At 41.0% G+C, this 23,741-nt stretch overlaps 1 protein-coding gene across 2 annotated transcripts in view; it reads right to left on the bottom strand.

Annotated features, from left to right (window-relative positions):
* Window positions 1-23,741, bottom strand: part of med13l.L (mediator complex subunit 13-like L homeolog) — an 87,807-nt gene that overhangs the window by 34,867 nt on the left and 29,199 nt on the right. For both annotated transcript variants that reach the window (XM_018260774.2, XM_018260765.2), the window contains exons 3-5: window positions 6,354-6,438; window positions 3,951-4,034; window positions 373-518 (exon numbers count right to left, since the gene is read on the bottom strand). In XM_018260774.2, the coding sequence (XP_018116263.1) occupies window positions 373-518; window positions 3,951-4,034; window positions 6,354-6,438 (315 nt within the window). The remainder of the gene's footprint in view (window positions 1-372; window positions 519-3,950; window positions 4,035-6,353; window positions 6,439-23,741) is intronic.

Here is a 23,741-nt window from a genome sequence, read left to right as displayed (position 1 = left end):
ATGCATTTTGTCTAGTCTTCAACGGGTTGATTACAAATGTACTACTGCTTTGGTTCATTTCAGTAAAAGTTAGTTAAGTTTACATCATTTTAATTGTGCATTAAGTACAAAATAACCTTACACGTTATAGATTAATGGATAGCATCAATAAATAAAATCAATTTCTAAGGGTCTTGCCACATGAGCAGATTCATGGAGATTAGTCGCCCCAGGGTGACAATCTCCCCAAACTGCCTTCCCCCTGCCCTCCGCCAGCGAAAATGAAAACACGTTTGTGGGAAGGCACACGCAGCGCTTCCTTTCCGAAGTCGCCCGAAAGATCAAAGACCAAAGTAACAGGATACTTAAAAACCTTGGTTTATTTGTTTTTACCTTGGCATGGTGCATGAGAAGTCTGTGCTAGATGGAGATGCTGCTGGTTGATTAGATACACTGGCTGGTGCTGAGCTATCTCTACACTTGTGCAAACGTTGCTCTCACCATGAAGGAAAAAGGTAAAGGAGCAGGAGAGATTTTCGCTGTGAAGAAGAAAAAAAATAGTTAGATGGTTTTGACATCTTCCATTAAACATACATATCTTCTCTTGATTTTTTTGGAAGGCAAGTGAGAGGAGAAAGGTGTGCGGTTCTGTCTGGAGCACAATCAGCCCCCACCTTTTGTACCTTTAAACAGAGGGGGATGAGAACGTGTTGCTCTCAGTATGAAAGAAGCTCTTGTAATGGATAAATGTAATTTACAACAATACAGCAGCACTGCAGATGTTAAAAGAATTTGAAAGAATAGATTTAGAAACCTACCCAGCACTAATATATGCCTCCGTCAGCCCCACACTCCTGTTATCTAAACGTGTCCACTAGCTTCTCCCAGAGCTGTTTCATGGTATGTTTGGGGTTGTTGGAGGCAAGTCTTTGTAGTGCTTCCCATGACCAATGGAGGGTTGGACATTTACCACTGCCCCAGACACAAAAGCAAGAGTATTCAGGGCCCAAATATGCACCCCCTAAGGCTCAAGCACTTGCTGTGACACCTGTAATTTCCACTTTGCGTCATTCTGGAGGGCAAACAGCTAAGCAAATATCAAAAAAAAACAAAACACTGCAGCCTTTGTTTTTTTTTTGTCTTGGCACATTTCTCTGCACACGCAACTTTTTTTTCCACAATTGTGTTTTTATGCTGCAGTTATGTTTCTTCAATAAATATCTTGCCACCTTAAACATGCTGAGATGTTTATTTTCTGAAAAAAAACTGCAATCACGAAAAACAGAGATTGCAAATAAAAAAATTGCACAAAAAAACGAATACATATGCCCATAGTGTCAATAACATGTTTTTACCATTTCATTAAACACCTCTTAAAATATAAGTTATGTGCTAGTGATATGTGAGTCAGCCCAAAACCTATGGGACCCGTGTGTTGGACGGGTTCTGGCCAAACTTTTCTTGCAAGTCACCCTGCCTGCGACATTACAAAGCCCTGTTTCTGCCTTCAGCAGCCTGTATTTATAGGCACGTGCCTGCTTTGCCCTGCTGCCTTCGGATAGAGGGTTTACGTTTTCCCACAGGTGATTCACATTAGTGCCAGTGGGATGGAAACTAGCGTAACTTTGTTGCCTGTGGTAAAGCAGATTTACTGTGGGCAAGAAAACTTCCCATGTGCCAGTGCCCTTAGAGCCAGTCAAGAGACCGCTAAGGTGTGTAAAGATCCTCTTCACCAGCTAATTATTGACCACAGGGAGCAGCTCAAGTCCAGGGAGTGCAGATTAAACAAAAGGGATGCAAGTGCTATTGTTCCCTGTGCATAAATCACTGTTCCAGTAGAATCGGCTACCTACACCAGAATCATCAAACTTTACCTATATTTTTCCAGTGCTCTGTTAAAAGCGGGAAAGGTATAATATATTACAATGTATTGAAATAATTCTGAAGCTGTAGCAAATAGAAATGATTTTTTATTTATAAGTCTTAGAAAAACATGGCAGTTACTAAAATGCCATATAAGGATCTGAAGTTATGACTCAAACATATTGAGTGAGTAGATGGGTATTTTAGCAATTATGTTTTCTCACAGATAGGAGAGCGACAGAATAAAAACCCTGTTCGCTGCAGAGATAAAGATAGGAGGAGAGGGTTCAGTCCTAATGACATCATGCCAGCAACTTGTCATCTTAAAGCAGGTTGCCATGGCAACTGCTAATGTCTCGATGTCAGCCTTTGCATAATTACAAGGTTGGGGAAGAAAAAAAAAGAAAATGAGAATATTTTATTTTTCCTGACCAATCACATGTGGACAAAAAAACACGATAGGAACAAAGCAGGATCCCGCACACCCAACAGATAACAGCAATATGCCTGGTGCTCACTGGCAGAGGTTCGGCAGCCCCACAACAGAGTACAGCAAAGGAATTCCAACGGCACACAGGACTGTGAGAAATCTTCAAAAATGTATTTCAATGCGGAGTGCGATGCAACGTTTCGGGGAGTAAAACCCCTTTGTCAAGACAAAAAAACACGAGACACAACCCAATTATCTAGGAACTTGAAATTGATGAGGCCACAAAAGCTGCTCTAAACCCCAAAACAGTATCTATCTTGAAGGATGTAGGCAGACTGGGCTCAGTCATCAGTCCAGAGAAAACAATGCAAGCACTTGTACAAAGCACAAAACAGGCCAATGCAAATACAAAGGTTACAAACAAACTGCATATATCAACATACAATTCAATTACACTTTAAAGGAGTAGTTCACCTTTAGGGTACTCCAGATGGGGCTGAAAAACACAGGCTAAGAATCCAGACCCTATGCTGGAATTCACATCCTCTCCTGCCTGCAACGTCTAGGGTTTCTTTGCCCAAACTAGCCGCATGTGCCTGAACCACGACCAACACAGTGGCTCTGGGTGCAGGCAGGACAGGAGGCGAATGTCAGTATAAGGGCTGATTAATGGCCTGCATATTTCATCAGGCTGAGTTTCAGCATTGTTTGGCATTAGCATTAACCTAATTTGTAAAGGGGTTGTTCACCTTAAAAATAACTTTCAGTATGATGCAGAGAGCGATATTCGGAGACAATTTGTAATTGGTTTTTCTTTTTTTTTTTTTACCTACAGTTTTTTAATTAATTAGCTTTTTATTCAGCAGCTCTCCAGTTTCAGCAATCTGTCCAAATTACCCTAGCAACAATGCATTGATATGAATAAGAGCCTAGAATTTGAAGCCTTACAGGGCATTTGAAAGCTGGAGTCAGAAGTCAAATAATTCAAAACCTATAAAAAAAAAAAAAAAAAAAAGAAAACCAATTGAAAACTGCTAAAAATTAGTCATTCTGCAACATATGAAAAGTTAACCCATTTAAATAAAATCTAGACAGTAATTTGCAGTTGGTCTTTTTTAAGGTGCAGCTTTTTGTTCAGCAGCCTTCCAGTTTGTAATTTCTACTGCTAATTGGTTCATCGGAGTAACTGTGGAATCGGGTATGTCCCTGTAACATTTTGTACATAAACCCATCTGTAGGAGCTTGTGCCAAAAAGGTGTTTTCCCTTTACAACCCAGCCACTGATGAATATGAAAATGTAATAGTGAGCAGATCAGTGCCATTTAGCCATGCATGTGCGTGCTAAATGGTAGCAATTATAATGTAAGTAACCACCAAAACAAGACAAAAATGAAAACAGTGGCCATCCATTCAAGCAAATATTTTCAGCAAGTGAGGGAATACAGGGTTATGGAAGATAGCTCATAGTACAAGTTGATCCAGGGACTAGTCCGATTGCCATTTTGGAGTCAGGAAGGAATTTTTCCCCCTCTGAGGCAAATTGGAGAGGCTTCAGATGGGGTTTGTTGCCTTCCTCTGGATCAACTGACAGATAGGCTGGTTAAAAAAAGTTTGAAATTGATGGATGTGTGTCTTTTTTCAACCTAACTTGCTATGTTACTTCAAAGCATATTCTTACCTCTTGGACAGAGATTTTTCCTCCTTTTCACACGGCTTCACAAACCACTTCCCAATTCTAACAAAATTTTTATCCAACAAGCACCTGTGAAGTAAAGAGCATTAGTGATTACATCATGTTAATTACATATTTTTCATTGATCAGTCTTCTATGCTTTACTTGATTGTAGATTGATGATAATGATCAGGATTGATGAGAAAGATCAGGATTGATGAGAAAGATATATTCAGGAGATTTGTCACCTGCGAGAACTGCAGATTTGGGACTTGAAGTCTTTTTGCTTTCCAGGAAATCTGTGCACCACCCACTGGTGGTGAAAGCAAAGGGATTTCGAGTGCCAGAATTCATCACTTTACAATAGAACAAAATAAGGGAGGGGTTTCATTACATTCTCAGCATAGGAAATTGCTTTTTAGAGTGTTCATGGTTTCATTCAGTCTGTGGAATCAAGTATGTTCGCATAAAAAAAAAAAAAAAATAATACATTTATATTTATATCTGGAAGTTAACAGGGTGTATATTCACCCACATAAAGCCTAAATTAATGAGTTCCTGTCAAAAAGGGGTACAGGTATGGGACTGGTTATCCAGAATGGGGTTTTCCTGGATAACGGATCTTTCTGTGAAATATTTTATATATATATATATATATATATATATATATATATATATATATATATATATATATATATATATATATATAAACACACACACACACTTTTTGTTTTAGATATATATATCCGTTCTCTTTAAGCACCTTGACATCAAATTAATTTGGAAGAAATGTAGACTTTCATTGTGTATGTAAAGTCAAGATAACCTATTCATGTGGGACTTACTGGTGCCTTGTCTGGTCCATTGTCTGCATTCTTTAGCATTTTCCTGCGATTAAACCAAATCACTGTGGTAAATCTGCGCTACCATTATGCTGCTTAAATGCTGTGTGGAAGTCTCTAAACTCTTCTGCAGTACTCCTTAATGGCTATTTACATTTGTATGTCGTTTGTATCTCTGTATGTGTGTCCAACAGATACTGCAGTTTTCTCTCACACTAAATCATACAGGCAGGTAAACTGGCTGCTCTTTTAAATGTGGCCCATAACTTGTGTTGTGTGAATCTTACAGGGAACTAACTGTAAACTAGACTTGACCAGGGGTGAATGTATATAATGTACGTCTGTAAAATGTTCCACAAGAATTTGTGAGTACTAGATAAATAATATACATAACAAATGATAATACAAATGGCTGCAATAGCGTTGTAGTGATATCACCAGGCACTTGACAGGGAATGATTCTGGCAACATTTCCAAAGCTAACTAGCTTGTCTCCCCTGTCTGCCCCTAAGAAAGGACACAACAAAAGATGTAGCAGTAGATTTTATCTCCTTCCCAGATAGGACCATGCCAGGGAACCTACTCACTGTGTGGCCATATAGAATGAAGCCCAGATATGCTTACACTTTCTGTTTTAACAAAGTGGTTATGCTGTGGTTTACATCACAAGTAAACTATTCGCTGTGGGTGCATGTTCAATTAGTAAACTGAATCAGTAATGGTGAGGGTACACTGGCTTTTCTCCACCTGCTTTGTAAATACACAGAAGTGTATTGGAGCGTTTAAGAATGATCCCATTCTCTCCGCCTGCCTACAAAACGTAGACAGATGGAAGCGGGATATGCACCCAGGGTGCCCTTAGCATAAGCGTAGCTTCATACAGGCCAGTTCTCGACCTGTGAATAAATCCAGGCCAAGAATCAGTAGTTCTGCAGGCTTCCACTTGTTTGTGTGTCTGCATTCACAGGCACTGCATCAGCTGGGTGCTGGCACATGGAGCAGACTTTGGCACAAAAATGTACACTCACTCGTTTCTTTGCGTTTGTACTAAGACCAACGCAGTGTTCTGTGAGACACACGAACAAACAGAAGCATGCTGATCAGCTGATACACAGCCTGAATTTATTCACAGGCGAGAATCAGCCCCATGTGGCAGCCTACGTTTTTTCTAGGGCCAGTGCTGCTTTTCAGAAAATTTGCACCGGCCCAGGGAAGATTTTACAGCATGGCCACCCCACCATCTTTCTTACTTTTCTCCACTTGTGCATGTGCATTAACAGGCAGATGTATTATGCATTTATGTTCAGGTTTGTGTAAAACAATGGCAGAAAACACGAATGAACGTGACAGATTGTATATAAACTGCAGGATAGCACTTGATGTCTTGTATGTATCACATAAGATGTTTGGGCAGGGCCCTCTTCACAACATTGTATCGGTTATTGGTTGCATTGTTTGTAATTATGTTCAATGTATAAATGCCTGTATTGTATAAATCCATGCATTGTACAGTACAGTGGAATATGTCAGCACTTTATAAATTTATGTTACTAGAAAGGGTTCTTACCTTTCCAAAAGGTTGTGGATGGCCTTGAAGAGCAGAGTTCGACACTCGTAAGACAGACCGTTCTCCCACAATCCCTCTTCATCCACTGCAAAAATCAAAAAAGAATATGAAGACAGAGAAATATCAAATCAGGATACACAATTGAAAGACAAATCTGGGAAATAAAGAGGTGACAGACGTAGACAGTAGAGAATTTTTTACCTGCATCCTACCAAAACCTCAGTGCCATCATCAATACCTCTGCCAGACTCACATAAATAATGTCACTATAGGGAGTGAAAGAAGGGATGCTGGACAGGCGAAGGAGGAATGCTGGAGGCGCTGCAGCGTGCTGACCTCAGAGGCAGGAAGGTAGGCCCAGCCAATATAGACGAGACCCAACTGTTCAGCCACAAAATGGCTATAGACATATACTTTGGCCAATGACACACTGGGCTGCGCCTCGGCTTCTCTTTGCTCAACAATACATCTCTATAGCAGTGTTTCCCCAGTATTCCCCAACCATAACATCAATGATGTGACCAGTGCTGTGATCAGTGCCTGGCACGAATGATGGCACTGAGGGTATGGTTGGGGAATCCTGGGGAAGCACAGGTATAGAGCTCTATAGATGTGCATCCCCAGAATTCAATTAAAGCCCACTGTAGGTTGTTGTTTAAGACAAGAATCATTAGGGCCATAAAGGTTAATCCTCTCTAACACATGGTATGGCTTTTTGGCAAACCTAGCTACTCCAAAATGTAGACTCTTGTAGAGGGTTCGCTTTGGTCTACAATATTGCCTTATAAAGAAAACATTTTTTGGTTACAGAAGTATTCATCCCATTGAGTCAATAGCTGTTAGAACCAACTTTGGTTGCATAAACAGCTGCAAGCCTTTTGGGGTAAATACAAATTTTGAACACTGTTCAGGACTGACTTTGGGCATTCTTCAAGGCACATTTTATACATTTCTTAGTTGGATGACGCCTGTGAACCACAATTTACAATTAGTGCAGCAGTTTCTTAGCTGGATTGAAATCAGGACTTTGGTTGGCCAGTTGCAGAACATTCACATTTTTGTTTTGTTGCACTGCAATGTTACTGTGGCCTTTAGCCTCACTGTTCTGCTGAAAGATGAACTTTCTTCCTTGAGTCTGGTTTTTGGCAGATTGCACCACATGTAATTTGCACCATCCATTCTTCCTACTATTGTAACAAGATGTATAAAATGTGATGATTACCTAACAGCATGATGTTACCACAACCATACCACCAGCTGCTGTATAGGTAAATCACAGTGTGACACAAAAGCAAATCATTGCTCCAAAAGGGCCATGCGTATGCCTGAAGTGTGCCACAAACCAAAAAAATTACTGGAACAATGAGCACAAATCAGCTGTAAATATTCTCCAGAATGCTTGGGACCCTGTAATTTGGAGCACCATGCCTTAAAGCTTATAAAGCTTATAAAGCATTTTCTGGATAACTAGTTTTTGCCGCAAGTCACTCACCGCTCTGGGTTGGTGGTACGGGTGCAGAGCCCGAACCCCCAGCAAGGGGAGACCAAACACTTTTCCGAAAAAATAAAAAAAGGCAGGCACTTCACGGACTCCCAGACAGCGATGAAAGAGCTTTATTTTACCAATACATTTCCTGACGCGCTTCGTGTGTCTCCACACATAGTTATAGGCGAGTCTGTGAAGTGCATGCCTTTTTTCGGAAGAGTATGCAAATACAATGACATCTCTGTCACATCACATTATTTATGATCTATGTTTATTAATTCTTTTGAGAGCACTACAAAGCAATGTCCATATAATGGAATGCAGTTCCCTGGTTCTATTAAATCTACCATGAATTGCTTAAATTACACTCCTCTTTTGGAACTCTGAGGGTTAAGATTGACTACAAGGATTAATAGCTGGCAGCTGGAGGGGGTGCAGCAGTCTTGGATGTCTGTATCCACCAGACACTCCTCCTCAATGAAAGTACTGGCTACCCGCACCAGGCACTTGCAAATGCAGCTATTTTCTGCTGTGGCATTTTTTTTATTCCACATGAATGAAATCACGGTATTCTCGATGCACTCAGCTTTACGACAGAATACCAAGATAAAGAACTGCTGATCTGTAGTGAGTCAGACAAGATCTGCTATATGCTAGTACTTTTCAATTAGCTTTTTTTCTTTTTTTTTTTTTTAATAGGTTTTCGTTTTATTTTGGCTACAAAGTAGGTTACATATACAAAGCAAGAGAGAGAATCCATTTTTCCATTACACTCTCTTTAAGTTACAATATTTTTCAGGCCAACCAATGCCACACTGTATCCCCACAGTGGAAGCCAGTGATACCACGGACCTTGCCTTAACATCAACATCATCTGAAAGGTCTGGATTACCACCATGGAGGCAATGACAGTTATTAGATCGGAGGTCCTGACAATAAATTTAGAGAGGGCTCTACTTATAATTATTAAAGATGATGGCAAGGATTGCCTTCCTGTGCATAAAAAGTATGGGCGTTTACAAAAATGTCTATTGTTAATCCAAGATTTGAGTAATGATTCTGTAAATCACTATTATTTAGCTGAACCACATCTGACCCCTTAAAAATGTGGCCAATTAAACCTAAGTTTTTGTACAGATGAAAGTGAAGTTCCACTTTAAAGGGATTGTTCACCTGCCAACACTTTTTTTTTTTTAGTTCAGATGGTTTCAGATTATTCACCAGAAATAAATACTTTTTCCAATTACTTTCTATTCTCAGAAACTCGGAGTTTCATTACAGGCAGCTGTTAGAATTGATACAATAGTTGCTAATACTCTAAAGATGCTGCTGAAAAATATAACAACTAAATGTTGCAAAATTGTAACAGTTCATTCAAAATGGGCACCTGAATTACTGAGCTGCTAGACTCAAACACCAGACAGGACCCTTTAAACGTAGATTTTGGAAGAAATAAGAAATGGAAAGCAATTATAAAAAGTCTTTATTTCTGGTGAACAATCTGGAAACAACTCAATTTAAAAAGTATTTGGAAGTTGAACAACCCCTTTAAGTTAATTTTCCTTATATTCTTTTCTTAGCAACTTTTCAATTGGTCTTGATTAAACAATACAAAATAAAAAAATTATCACTTCCTACCTTTTTTCTGGCTTTTCCTGAGCCCGACAGACTTAAGCTATTGCTCTGTGAGGCTACAACTGTTACAAATGCTATATTTGCTATACTCATCTTTCTATTCAGGCCCTCCCCTATTCATCTTCCAGTAAAGGGATCTTCAACTGTTTTTACCTTTGCACCAAATTCAAATGTGAAATGAGTTGGGGAGCAACATAAGCATGAGGATGTCCCGGGGGATGTCAAATACAGTCTGTGATAAGACTATTTAGTAGTCCCTATGTGGAATGGCAGCCTACAAATGGTTCTATTTGGCACTGCACCTGGTTTTTATGCAGCCAAGTTTTGGAATGAAAAAAACAAATAAATACCGGCATTGAGGTAACTAAGAGCAACATCGAATGGGTTGGTGAGCAACATGTTGCTCGCAAGCCACTGCTTAGGGATCACTGTTCTAGTCTTTCAATTAATCCACCGACTGGTTGCTAGGGTAAGACACTCCAACAAGATTGCTGCTTAAATTCTAAACTGCAGAGTTCCTTAAAAAAGTTAAATAACTCAAAAGCCACAAAAAAAAAATAAAAAAAGACCAAGTGCAAATATTCTCAAACTATAAATGTTTACATCAAACTAAAAGTGAATTTAATGTTGCTGGCTATATCCAGATCCTGTAACCATAACATGCTTCTTCTACTGGCTGGATCACTAGAAGGAATGGGAAACCTCCCATACTGTACACTGAGGGATGCAGAACATGATAACTACACCACACAAGCCATGGATTTTGCCCTAAAACAACTCAAGGAAAAAACCCCAGAGGGAATAAAATATATGTCTGAAATTATCCACAACTTCAGATTTGTTTACTATGGAGTTTAAATGCATATATCACTGGCAAAGATCAATTCCCACACTTTCATTAAAGAAATAGGAAGACAATATGTATAGCCGCTGGATCTCTGTAAAACACAGGCTGATCTACTACAAAATCATACTATTTATACACACACACACACATAACCTGAAATTACTTTACGGCAATGCAGAAACAAGCATATGACCACGGTCTCATATGCAGTGTGAAACTCACTTTTATCATATGTTATGGTCAAACATCATAGACACTACCCAACGAGCCAAACTTCCCATACTCTGCCCCCTTCTTTCTGCTTTTTGTCAGTCGTGGGTGATGCTATAAGCTACCAACTATGCTAGACTGTTATCACATGCTCTTACACTATGCTTAAATATATGTGTGATATTGAACTGGAAAGGTCCCAATGCACACACTCAGGACTCCTGGATAAAATCTTATGAACAAGGCTATTTACCTTGGAACTTAGAGGCACTCAAAAACATTGAGAAGATATTGAGAGTCCCAGGAAGTGGTGTCTAAGTCAGACTACAATAATACTGTGTACACACAATCACTCTATATGTCTGACTTTGCTAAGAATTGCTTATAATATGGATTGTTCATACTGTTCAGGATGATGTATGCTCAGTGTCAGAGTTCTCACATACAGCGAAACAATACAGTTAATTCCTTACCAACTAAAAATAGTTTGGTCATGCAGAAATACCAAATGATCTATTGCATATATTCTTAATAAGGGTAAGGACACACGAGGAGATTCAGGGAGATTTTGTCGCCTGGCTACTAATCGCCTTGTCTTTTGAGCAACTATCTCCCTGAACTGCCTCAGCGTTTTTCCCCATAGGCTACAATGAAAAGTCGCCTGCGCTAATGCACACAGGGCGATGCATTTTCAATAGTTGCCTGAAATTGCCTCACTAAGGGCTGGGACACACTGGGCGATTTGGGGAGATTAAGTCGCCTGGCGACTAATCGCCGCGACTTTCCACGACCAATCTTCCCCGAATGCTTCCCCTCGCTCTGCGCCTGGCTAGAATGAAAAATCGCCTGCGCTAATCACACGCGGCGATTCGTTTTCCGAAGTCGCCCGAAGTTTCCTCGTGAGGCAACTTCGGAAAACGAATCACCATGTGTGATTAGCGCAGGCGATTTTTCATTTTATCCAGGCGCAGAGTGAGGGGAGGCATTCGGGGAGAAAGGTCGCTGCGATTAGTCGCCAGGTGACTAAATCTCCCCAAATCGCCCAGTGTGTCCCTACCCTAAGGCAACTTTGGGCAACTATTGAAAACGCATCACCGTGTGTGCATTAGCGCAGGCGACTTTTCATTGTAGCCTATGGGGAAAAACGCTGAGGCCGTTCAGGGAGTTAGTTGCTCAAAAGACAAGGAGATTAGTAGCCAGGCGACAAAATCTCCCTGAATCTCCTCGTGTGTCCTTACCCTAAAGAGGGAGACGGTGGGCATACAGGGGGCTATAAAGCCACACACACTTCAGAATTCCCAGCTTCCAGTGACACATTTACCAGTGAATGAGTGTCAATCACCTTTTCATTTAGTTAGCTTGTCCTTTTGCCATTAGCAGACATTATGCAGCAGATGTCCCTGAGTTTTGTTTTTTTTAACACACAATAACCTATAAAAAGACTGGAACAAATGGGCCAGTGAGGGCTCTCTGCAAAATAATTTACTCACGATACTCATTGCACTACCTTTAATTGCATCAGATTTAAACAATCAAAGATGCCCCTTTTCTTAAATTAGTGCAATTTTGGCCAGTTTTTTGTTACTGAATGTGTCACCAAAATATTTGTAAACTGAGTTTCTTCCTTTGTCATTAGACTTCTTATCTTAGAGCAATGACACATGGTGCTATTAGTCGCTCATCGCTACTACAAAAGCCAGAAAATAGCCTGCCATAGACGTTGTTAGGAATTGTCTCTGCTAAAACACTCACATCACATAATCATTCAAGAATGCCTTAGTATGCACATTTCAGTGATTATGCGATTTGAGTGTTTAAAGGAACAGTAACACCAAACAAATTGAAGTGTTTTAAAGAGATACTGACACCAGAAAATAAACTTTTCTTATATCTATCATAACATTATCTTTGAATGCTATTTAGAATGTTGCCATAAAAATATTTGCCTGATGCTTTTACATTACATTTCTTACCCCCATGCCCTCTATGTGGAGGCTCCCATATTTGTGCAGCAGTAGTCTGTTAGCATTAGAAACTCTGACAGGTTGAGAAGAGATAGTCAAGCTGGAAAACTTTAGGAACTTCAAGCAACAATTATTTACAGTGAAAAACGATCAACATGCGCTATAGGTAACTTTTAATGTAGACGAGTATTTTGGAAAGAACATTTTTAGTGACAGTATCACTTTAAAGTAATGAAAATATCATGTACTGTTGTCCTGCACTGGTAAAACTGATCTGTTTTCTTCAGAAACACTACTATAGTTCATATAAACAAGCTGCTTGTGTAGCAATGGTGGAAATTGAAAAAAGGCTATACGGCACAGGTTAAATAGTGGATAACAGATAACACCATTATGTTCTACAGATCTTATCTGCTATCTGCTGTGTAACCTGAGCCTTTTCTCCTTTGAATGGCTGCCCCCATTGCAACACAGCAGGTTATTTATATAAATAACAGTAGTGTTTCTGAAGCAAACACAGCAGTTTTAGCAGTGCAGGGCAACACTGCATTATATTTTTATTACTTTAAAACAATTTCATTTTTTGATGTTCCTTTAAGCAGACAATTCCTAGTATTGTGCTTGTGTAGCCATGACAAATAGCCTACTGTGTCAAATCGCAGTGTGTCATTCTAATAATAAACCCCAAGGGCAGGGCGTGAAAATGCGCGCGCATTTTAGCACCCAATCCACTCTGTGTGCCTGTACCCAGGCCGACACATTGGCTCCAGGTGCAGGCACAGAGGCAGCCTGATCTGATCAGAGTGTAGGCGTTGAATCTTGTCCTGCATTTTCCACAGACCGAGATTCAGCCTGGTGTGGCCATAGATGAAGGCAGACTCTCCAATAAAAGTTGCTGAATACTGCAAACTATCAATTGCCTTTCCATTATTCAGAATACCAAAGTTTAGATATTGAACCTGCTTAGATAGTAAAGACTGCTGAATCTGCTGGTGTTAACATCCACAGACCAGAGTATGCTGGAAGTTGTGGTTTAAAGGGGGTGGCTTACCTAAATACTTAAAAAAAACACAGATAATAAAAAATGAAGATTATTATTATTATTATAATTATTATTATTATTATTATTATTATTATTAATCAATTGCAACTTAGAAGACCACTCTCTACATCTGGGATCCCCAACCTTTTTGAACCCGTGAGCAACATTTAGAAGTAAAAGGATTTGGGGAGCAACACTAGCATGAAAAAATGTTCCTGGGGTGCCATTTGGTAGCCCCTATATGGATTGTCAACCTACATTGAGGCTCTGTTTGGCAGTGCACCTAGTTTTTATACAACCAAAACTTGCCTCCAAGCCCAAAATCGAAAAATAAGCTCCTGCATTGAGGCCACTGGGAGCAACATCCAAGGGGTTGTGGACCAACATGTTGCGCACAAGCTACTGGTTGGGGATCACTGGTCTACGTCATACAAAGAGTTCATTTTAAGGCGAACAACCCCTTTAAACAACAGCTTAAAACTGAATAATTATGTAGAGCAGGCTGGATCAGCAGCATGTAAAGACATTATGTAAGCAAAAGAACCTTGCAGGCCATGAGTATAGTAGTGGAAACTAAAGGCTATCTACACCCAGCCCCTATTTCAATGACAGGGGAACAGGCTGAACACTGGTATATTGTCTCATATTGATATGCTTTTTCACATTGATATAGCTCTTCTCATCACTGGATTGGTGCTTTATTTATGTTCACAGATGAGGCATCAGCAGATAAAATTTTTAGTACCTATGTCAGGGAACTGCAGCATTATTATCAAAACTGCACCAACAGTCCAATACATGCAAAAATGATCAAGATATAAAAGTAAAAACTGGCCAAATCACCAACAATATGGCTATATATGGACATTTTAAGCTTATTTGATTCACAAAAGCAATACAGGAGAACAAACGTTTCATTATTTCCAGGAAGAGGGCACTTGGCACTAGGGAAGCGGTATATTAAAAATAGGGAATTGGTGATACATTAATTCTTCAAAAATGATCTCTAGGACAGTGCTGTCCAATTAAATCTGTGAAGTGGGCCAATTATTCACCAAGAAGCTATAACAGGAAAGACCTTCTGACCACATTTTATCTAAAATTAACGTTTTAACAATTAATTGGTTTCATCCACCCCATCCCCTTTCAAGTTTCCAGCAGCAGCTCAGTAAGCCTGGAAGAGTATCCTCTACTGTTACAATGTAATATACTACTTGATCTCAATTCTGTTATACATTATATTACTATCCCATGTATGGGGCCCACCAATAGGCCTACCCAACTGATATCTGGTTGAAAATCGGCAAACAGGTTTGAAAATCTGTGAGGGCAAGAAATGCCCGACAGCTTGTAGCCTCTTCATTGTTATTGGGGCCAAATGATCAGATCAAAACAATATTGCCACCTCAGGGAAAGATCCGCTCATTTGGTGACCTGGCCAAATGGCCCACTATTAGTTTGTAGGAAGTTACTTTTAAGATTGTCATCACCCACGGGGAGCTCACTTGTGCAACAAAACACCTTGTGTGCCATTGCAGGTATAGCAGCAAAAAAAAATAAAAAATAAAACTGAGTATGCACCACAATTCATCCGTTTGTAATAAGATGTTGAATGACAGGTGTTGTTGGACAGTCAGCTGCCAGATATGTTTGGCCACATAGTGTTTTCTGTGTACACACTGCTATAGGTATCATTGTACATTGTTTCTGTAATGTCAGCTGTTTTCTGTGTACACACTGCTATAGGTATCATTGTACATTGTTTCTGTAATGTCAGCTGTTGAGACAGATCTTCAATCTGTGACTCTTTAATTCCAGTCTCAGCAGGGTTTGGGATTAAAAAAAAAACCAAACATTCAGTGTTATCAACTCACTAGTAGCATACTTGTTTCCACTGCTGTATATGCACAAAGATAAAACAGGATTTGTGTACTCACCGATAAATCCGTTTCTCTAAGTCCCGAACAGGCAGCACAGGTACCAAAGGGTTAATGTCCTCTTCCCTTTAGGAGGCAGGATGACAGAAAAAGAACTGTGGGACAGCTCCTCCTCATCCCGACATTAGCCCAACCCCTTCAGTTGTTGTTATCAAGCATAGAAAAAATAGGAAATTAAGAGCTAACAGGGTGGGAACTTCCTGTGCTGCCTGTTCGGGACTTAGAGAAACGGATTTATCGGTGAGTACACAAATCCTGTTTTCTCAAACGTCCCTTGGCAGCACAGGTACCAAAGGGTTAAGTCCCAAAGCAGAAGGGTGGGATAGAAATAGAAAATAGTAACAACGAAGAGAAGTAATGATTAATTAGATAAGTAAACAACAGATTTAGAGCCTTACATTATAGTAGAAGGAGACTCTTACACAACTGCCGCTTGTAGAACTTTACGGCCAAAAATTGCCTGGGATGAGGCATAAACATTGAACTTGTAAAATTTTGTAAACGTGTGGACCGAGGACCACGTGGCAGCACGGCAAATCTGATCTGCGGAAGCCTGATTCGCTTGAGCCCAAGACGAACTAAGAGCCCTTGTGGAATGTGCTGTAACTCTGAATGGAGATTGTCTTCCTTTCTCTGCGTAAGCCAAGAGAATTGTTTCTCTGATCCATCTGCTGATAGATGTGGGGCTAGCCTTGTTGCCCCGTTGCGGTGCTCCGAACAAGATAAATAGCGACTCTGATTGCCTGAAATCTTGAGTTCTGTGTAAGTAGTACTTGATTGCCCTTACCACGTCTAGTGTGTGTAGGGCTTTCTCCTTTGCATTTTTTGGTTTCGGACATAATGAAGGTAAGACAATCTCTTGATTAATGTGGTAGTCAGATACTACCTTTGGTAAAAACTCTGGTTGAGTGCGAAGAACAACCTTATTCTCGTGTATCACACATAGAGGGGGTCGGCAAGAAAGCGCCGCGAGTTCCGAGACTCGTCTTGCAGATGCAATGGCCACTAGAAAGCTCACTTTTAGGGAAAGCAATTTCAAACTGATGGAGTGCATAGGCTCAAATGGTGGTTTCTGTAGCGCGTGTAGGACCAAAGTGAGGTCCCATGGAGGTGTTGGTGTACGCCAACGGGGGCGCATGTGTTGAGCGGCTTGTAGGAAAGTCTTTATGTCTTTTAGCTCTGCTAAAGGTCGTTGAAGCAAAAGTGAAAGAGCAGACACCTGAACTTTGAGAACTAGCTGCGAGGCCTTTGTCTAAGCCATGTTGTAAGAAGTCCAACAATTCTGCCACAAGAATGGATGTATGGTCTAACCGATTGCGGCTGCACCATTCCAAAAAGGTCTTCCAGATTCTGTGGTATGACCTTTTGGTGGATTTCTTCCTAGCTTGTAACATCGTCTGTACTACTGAGTGGGAGAAACCTTTCTGTGTCCACACTGCGGTTTCAATAGCCATGCCGTCAGGGCTAGCATGCCTAGATTGTGGTGTAGGTATGGAACCTGAGTCAGAAGATCGGGCCACAGTGGGAGTCTCCAGGGTTCGGTTATGGACATGGTCTGTAGATCCGAGAACCATGCCCTCCGGGGCCAGTATGGTGCTATTACTATGGCCTTGGTGTAGTGCAGTTTGAGCTTTCTCAGGACTTTGTGTAACATCGGTAGTGGTGGGAATATATAAACAAGATCGAAATCCCAGTTGATGGTGAGTGCATCTACTGCTGTGGCCTTGCGATCGCGATACCTTGTGCAATACGCTGGAAGTTGGTGATTGAATGACGACGCCATCAGGTCGATTTGTGGCCATCCCCACCTGTTGGCTATTTGAATCAATATCTGGCGATTCAGCTTCCATTCCCCTGGATCCAGAGTCTGCCGACTGAGAAAGTCTGCTTCCCAGGTCTCTTGGCCTGGAATGTAAATGCCTGAAATCTGTGGAACTGTTCGTTCCGCCCAGGCAAGAATCCTGGCTGTCTCTTCCCAGGCTGCCCGACTGTGGGTGCCGCCTTGATGGTTCAAATAGGCTACGGCTGTAGCATTGTCCGTCTGTACCTTTATGGGAATATCGCGAAGAACAGTAGTCCAGTGTACTAGAGCGTGTCTGATAGCTCTTAGTTCCGAGTACATTGATTGGCAGATCTGCTTCTGCTGCTGACCATTGTCCTTGCACAGTCAAGTCTTGGAACACTCCTCCCCAGCCAGTTAAGCTTGCATCCGTGGTCACTGTGACAGTGTTCGTCACTGAGCAGGCTCGCCCGATTGACAGGTTTTGGTTCTCTGTCCACCAAATTAAGGACTGCTTGGTGTGTTGAGATAGACGAATTTTGGTGTCGAGCGATGTTGGTGATCTGTTCCATTTTTGGAGGAGTTCCAGTTGAAGTAGTCTCATGTGGAATTGAGCGTAGGGCACCAGATCTATTGAAGCTGTCATAAGGCCTAATAGATGCATCCCCTTTCTTATGGAAATGTCTATCTTTTGGATGGCCAACAAAGTCGCTGAGATAACCTTCTGAACTTTTTCTTGAGTGAGAAAAACTCTGTGTCTTTGAGAATCGAATAGTGCTCCCAAAAAAACGATTGACTGGACTGGTGACAGGGAGCTCTTTGTTGGATGGATTATCCACCCATGCTGTTTCAGTATGGCTTGGCATGTCTCTGTATGTTGTACTGCCCTCTGTCTGGATGGGGCTCGGAGAAGAAGGTCGTCCAGATATGGAATAATGATTAAGTGTTGTTCCCTCATGTAAGCCACCAAACTGGCCATGACCTTGGTGAACACCCTTGGTGCCGTGGCTAGGCCGAAGGGTAGAGCCTGGAACTGGAAATGTTCGTTGAGTATTGCGAACCGTAGAAATCTTTGATAGAACGGATGAATTGGAATGTGCAGATATGCATCTTTTAAGTCTATCGAGGTGAAGTAGTCGCCTTGCTCTACATTAGCGATGACTGCTCTCAGAGACTCCATCTTGAAGGTGGGTACCTGCAGAAAACGGTTCAGTTTCTTTAAATCCAGGACGGGGCGAAGAGAACTGTCTTTCTTGGGAACCATGAAGAGGTTCGAATAAAAACCTTGGTTGCGTTGGTGTATAGGTACTGGAACAATGACTTCCTTTCTTAGCATTTCCTGAATGGTGGTAAGGAAGGCAGTTTTCTTGTCTGGTTTGGATGGTATCTTGGACCTTAAGAATCTGGTTGGTGGAAGTTGGTTGAAAAAAGGTTCGTAACCATAAGTGATCACTTTGTGAACCCATTTGTCTGAAGTGTTCGCAAGCCATGCCTCTTTGAAAAAACGGAGTCGTCCACCAACCGCCTCCCGAGGATTTGAGGCGGCTAAGGCATCAGGAGTCCTGTTTGTCTGTGGTGGAGGGTTTGGTTTGTCTTCTTTGTGAGGGGTTCCATGTTGACTTTCCAGATCCCCGGAAACCTTTAGAAGTAGTTCCTGTGTTATTTCTCGAATTCCTTGAGAAATTTTGATTAAAACGTTTATTGTAAAAAGGGCGGAAGGAACGTTGTGAACTTTGCTGGGGTCTGGGTCTCCTGTCCTGGGGTAAGAAGTTGCTCTTTCCCCCTGAGATCTTGGAAATTAAAGTGTCTAGTTCACTTCCAAAAAGTGTGGTTCCTGTGAATGGTAGAGATACCAAGTTCTTTTTGGAAGCTGGGTCTGCACTCCATGGTTTCAGCCACAATGCTCTTCTTTCAGCGATAGCTAATGCAGAGGATTTAGCAAGTATATGTAATGTATCCATTGATGCATCACATAGGTAATGAATTGCGTTTAGCATTTTTGAGAGGTGAGTGGCCATGTCGAATTCCTCGTCAGATGCTTCCTGCATGGCTTCCTGAGCCCACAGGGTAAGTGTTTGTGCTACACATGCTGTGGCTATAGTAGGTTTGAACGCAGATGTGGTAGATGTAAAGATGTTCTTTAGCAGACTTTCAGTCTTACGATCCATGGGGTCTTTGAAGGAAGTGCCATCTTCCAACGGAATGGTAGTCCGTTTCGCCAATCGGGCCACCGGGGCGTCTACCTTGGGTACTTGATCCCATTTATCTTTGTATTGTTGGTGAAAAGGATAGAGATTATCCAACCGTTTGTCTCTGGATAGTTTCCTATCAGGAAATTTCCATTCTTTTTTAATCACTTCTTCCACTGTTTCGTGGACTGGGAAGTGCCTCTGTGGCTTCATAACTGAGCCAAAAAGTTTGTCAAGGGTTTTAACCTCTTTTGTTTCCTCTTGTAGGTCTAACGTGACAAACATATCCGCCAGCAGTGCGTCCACTGCTTCCGATTGTGACCTTTTTGGTGTTTGAGATGCAGTTTCTATTTGGTCAGAATCTGAATCGTTAGGGTCTAAGGATGGGTCCTCATCCGAGGATTGTGGACCTGCTTCTGAAGTGCCTGTCTCAATGGATGAGGTCATCCCCAAAAAGGACTTTTGAAAAATTTTGAGCCAATCTGGCATTTCTGCTGGTGGTGGGCTGTTTTCTGGAGGGGGAGTGTGCCGCACTGCGTGCTCAGCGTATACACTACCGCTGTGTATTAGTGAAAGGGCGCGAAACTCGCCCGGGGCGCGGTGACGTCATCACGTTGTGCGTGTCCTTCTTCCCCCTGACCTCCTCTTCACTGTGCGCATATGTCCGCCATTAGTATGCGCTCGTAGCAGCGCGAAAGCATGCTTTCTCCCTTAGATTGTGGCAGCGCGGAAGCATGCCTTCTTATATCACATACTGTGGTAGCGCAGACGCATGCCTTGTAATAAGTGTGTGTGTATATGGGGACTCGGTAGCACTCTGCATACCATGCCCTGGAGTGTGCTGTGACCCTTGGTAACCGATTACCATATTCCGGATAACTTAATGTATAAACAGATGGTATATTGCAGCGCAACAGCATGCTAATACCCGCACACTTCTCCTATATTGTGGTAAGGGTAGCGCAAAAGCATACCCAATTGATCCTAGATTTTTGGTAAGGAAAGAAAAAAATACCTACCTCCTAGAGAGCAGGATGACAAAAAACTGAAGGGGTTGGGCTAATGTCGGGAAGAGGAGGAGCTGTCCCACAGTTCTTTTTCTGTCATCCTGCCTCCTAAAGGGAAGAGGACATTAACCCTTTGGTACCTGTGCTGCCAAGGGACGTTTGAGAAATATTTTTAACGGGTACTAGTTACTTTATCCAAACATGGTGGAATCTACATGCATCTGAAGACAATTAATAAATAAGGGCAAGGTTTTAAAAAAACGGTATATGGTAGATGTTTTTCTGTATGCTGAAGTTGCAAAAAATGATTGTTCCTGAAATTTACCTGAGAGATCCAGTGGTCACCTGAAGTAGCAAAAAGCTGCATTAACAAGTGACTATTTAATCCTAGCAGACACTGGCTGTGCTGAAGAAATCCATCTGTTTTATTGCAATGACACACAGAGTAGTTAGTCGGTGTGATTTTTAAAAGCTTAGATCACAGCAACTAATAGCCATAGTGACGGCGATTAGTACTGGCAACTTACCAGCCACTACAGTCATTACCCAGGAGACACTGCACAAAATTGTTAATTGGCTAAAGTGACCTGACATGTTTGGTATGTTTGTGTGCACCGTGAATCATATGATCCCAGGGGGCTGTACTTATTTTTTAAAATGGCAATTTTCTATTTATGATTACCCAATGGCACATACTACTAAAAATTATATTATTATGAAAATGGTTTATTTACATGAATCAGGGTTTTACATATGAGGTTTTAAGCAATATCTTTTTAGAGACCTACATTGTTTGAGGGGTATAGTTTTCCTTTAATCGATAGTTTATGCTACATTGTTTCAAAAGTCTAAAATACCAGGGCAGAGAACAGTAGGGGGCCGACAGATACTCCTTTAAATAGAACTTTTATTTACAAACAACTATAAAATGTGTAATTAATGTATTTTGAATAGTTGCTTAGAATTACAAAAAGAAGAGTCCAATACTAGCGGAAGGTGTTTTTTCAAGCGCGGGGACATGTATCTTCACCCTAAATAGAAATTACTTAGTGAAATGAAGAGCTGAAAAATACATAACAGCCATCTTCTTTTGCGACTTCTGATCAGATTTACAAAGATGCTTATAAGGGTCTAATCCTCTTCTATAGTGTACTACAGTGGCGTAACTAGATGTTACTGGGCCCACCAGCAAATATAGTTAGGGCACCAAAACATCAGAAAGTTCACCTATTCTAACAAGATATATTGTAATTGCTCTTCAAATGGATTGTCGTAAATAATAATTCATAATTCTTACTGTTATATCCATCGTTTAGTTCTAAAACTGTTAACAAAAACAATTGTAAAGAAATTGCTCATTAATTATGGCCTTACTAGGCCCCCTACACTCCTGGGCCCTCCTGCAGCTGCAGGGTCTGCTTCCTCTGTATTTACACCCTTGGGGGCAAATTCACTAAGATTCGTAGTTGCGCCAGGCGTAACTTCGCCGCACTTTGCCACACTTCGCCAGGCGTAGTTTCGCTAGCGCTCCGCAAATTCACTAAAATCCGAAGTTGCGCTCAGGGGTAGCGTAAGGTTGCGAAGTTGCGCTAGCGTTGATTTGCTAAGCGAAGCGAAGTTACGCTAGCGATGGTTAATTTGCATACGGCGCCAAATTCAAATTTCAATGGAGGAATATGTAGCAGCACTACAAATGCCTGGGGAACCTTCAAAACATCAAATAAATTTTTTAGGTCTCCATGTCCTAATAAATTTTTTTACTTTTTATATTTGCCTCTTTATTTTTGGAGACTCTCACACCCTTTGGATACAGTGTTTTTGGTTTTTGCACCTTGGGACTGAGGTGAACTGTGAGTGTTTTCTCCCTATTATTTCTTCTACTATACATTTTTTATTTTCACTTATTTAATATTTATTTTTTGAGTGGTACCATAGATACTTTTTGTTATGTGGCAGTAGCAAAAACCAAAGTATTTTCACCATAATATCAGAGACAAAAATAACAAATTAGTTTATGTGTCACAATATAGTTCAGCAAGTCCGAAATTTAAAAGTATATTGGACAAACATTGGCATTTACTGAGGGAAGCATACCCCTCAATCCCAGAGTTCCAAATAAATCCTATAATGTCATATCGTAGAGGCACCACCATAGGCAATAGGCTGGTCAATGCAGATATATGAAAACCCCCGAGTAAGGGTCCTAAGAAAGAGTGAATATATAGATGTAAAGGTTGTGCCCAATGCCGATATTTCCTCAAGGGTCCAGAGTTCGATCATCCACATACAAATAAGAGGTTTAAAATCAGAGGATACAATACATGTGATACCAATTTTGTGGTGTACATGTTGGTGTGCCCATGTAAGTTGGTTTATGTTGGTGAAACCACACAAAAGGGGAGAGACAGGTTTTCCCAACACAGATCAACTATAAACACTGGCAATAGATCGCTTCCAGTGTCTAGACATTGTTTAGATTATGGTCACTCATCAGAGGACCTTAAACTTGGGGTTATACAATATATTCCACCACCCAGGAGAGGAGGAGATCGAACGTTAGCACTAAAAAGGGCAGAAGTCAAATGGATTGATAGATTGGGAACCCTAATTCCACAGGTTAAATCGTGATTTTGATTTACATTTATACTTGTGAACAATGCATTGTAGCAATAGTATGATTTATGCAGTCATATGTAGTTGTCTATAGTGAAAAAGGTCCTTTGCAAATATTGAGTAATGTTTTTTGTGAATATCTTGTAGCTAAGGAACATCGATAGCAACCGAGAGGTGGGGAGATGTGTCCGCTGACGTGCAGATCTGTCTCCATTATGAGGACGCGACATCACAGTGATCGGCCACGTCTCTTCCGCCCCGCATAGAGGCGAACTGTATGCAGTCATGGAGTCCTAGACGCTACCGCACATTGTAAACGCTTGAGAAAGGGAAGGAGGATTTCCCAAAACATTGCGTGGGTGCACAAATATGTAGCGTTATTTCTGGACTATGTACTGCTGGACTATGTACAGATAAGTTTATACAATGTTGCAAATGAAAATAAATTTTGGAATGTTTTAACCAAGCAAATAAATGCTACATTTTAACTAAGGTGTGCGATCTGGCTGGATGATATATATATAATACACAAAAGCCATGAATATCTTGTAAATTATATCCTTTTAAAGGGTGAGTTCTGATGTCATCAATTATAAACGGTGAGTTCTGATGTCATTTCTGTCACATGACTCACTGAAACTTGTGTATTAATAATAAATAAAGTACCCTCAGTTGCAA

This window comes from Xenopus laevis, chromosome 1L (genome assembly GCF_017654675.1).
Source record: "Xenopus laevis strain J_2021 chromosome 1L, Xenopus_laevis_v10.1, whole genome shotgun sequence".
NCBI classification, from domain to species: domain Eukaryota; kingdom Metazoa; phylum Chordata; class Amphibia; order Anura; family Pipidae; genus Xenopus; species Xenopus laevis.
Note: the sequence above shows the minus strand (reverse complement) of the source record. Positions and strands in the feature narration are given on the sequence as shown.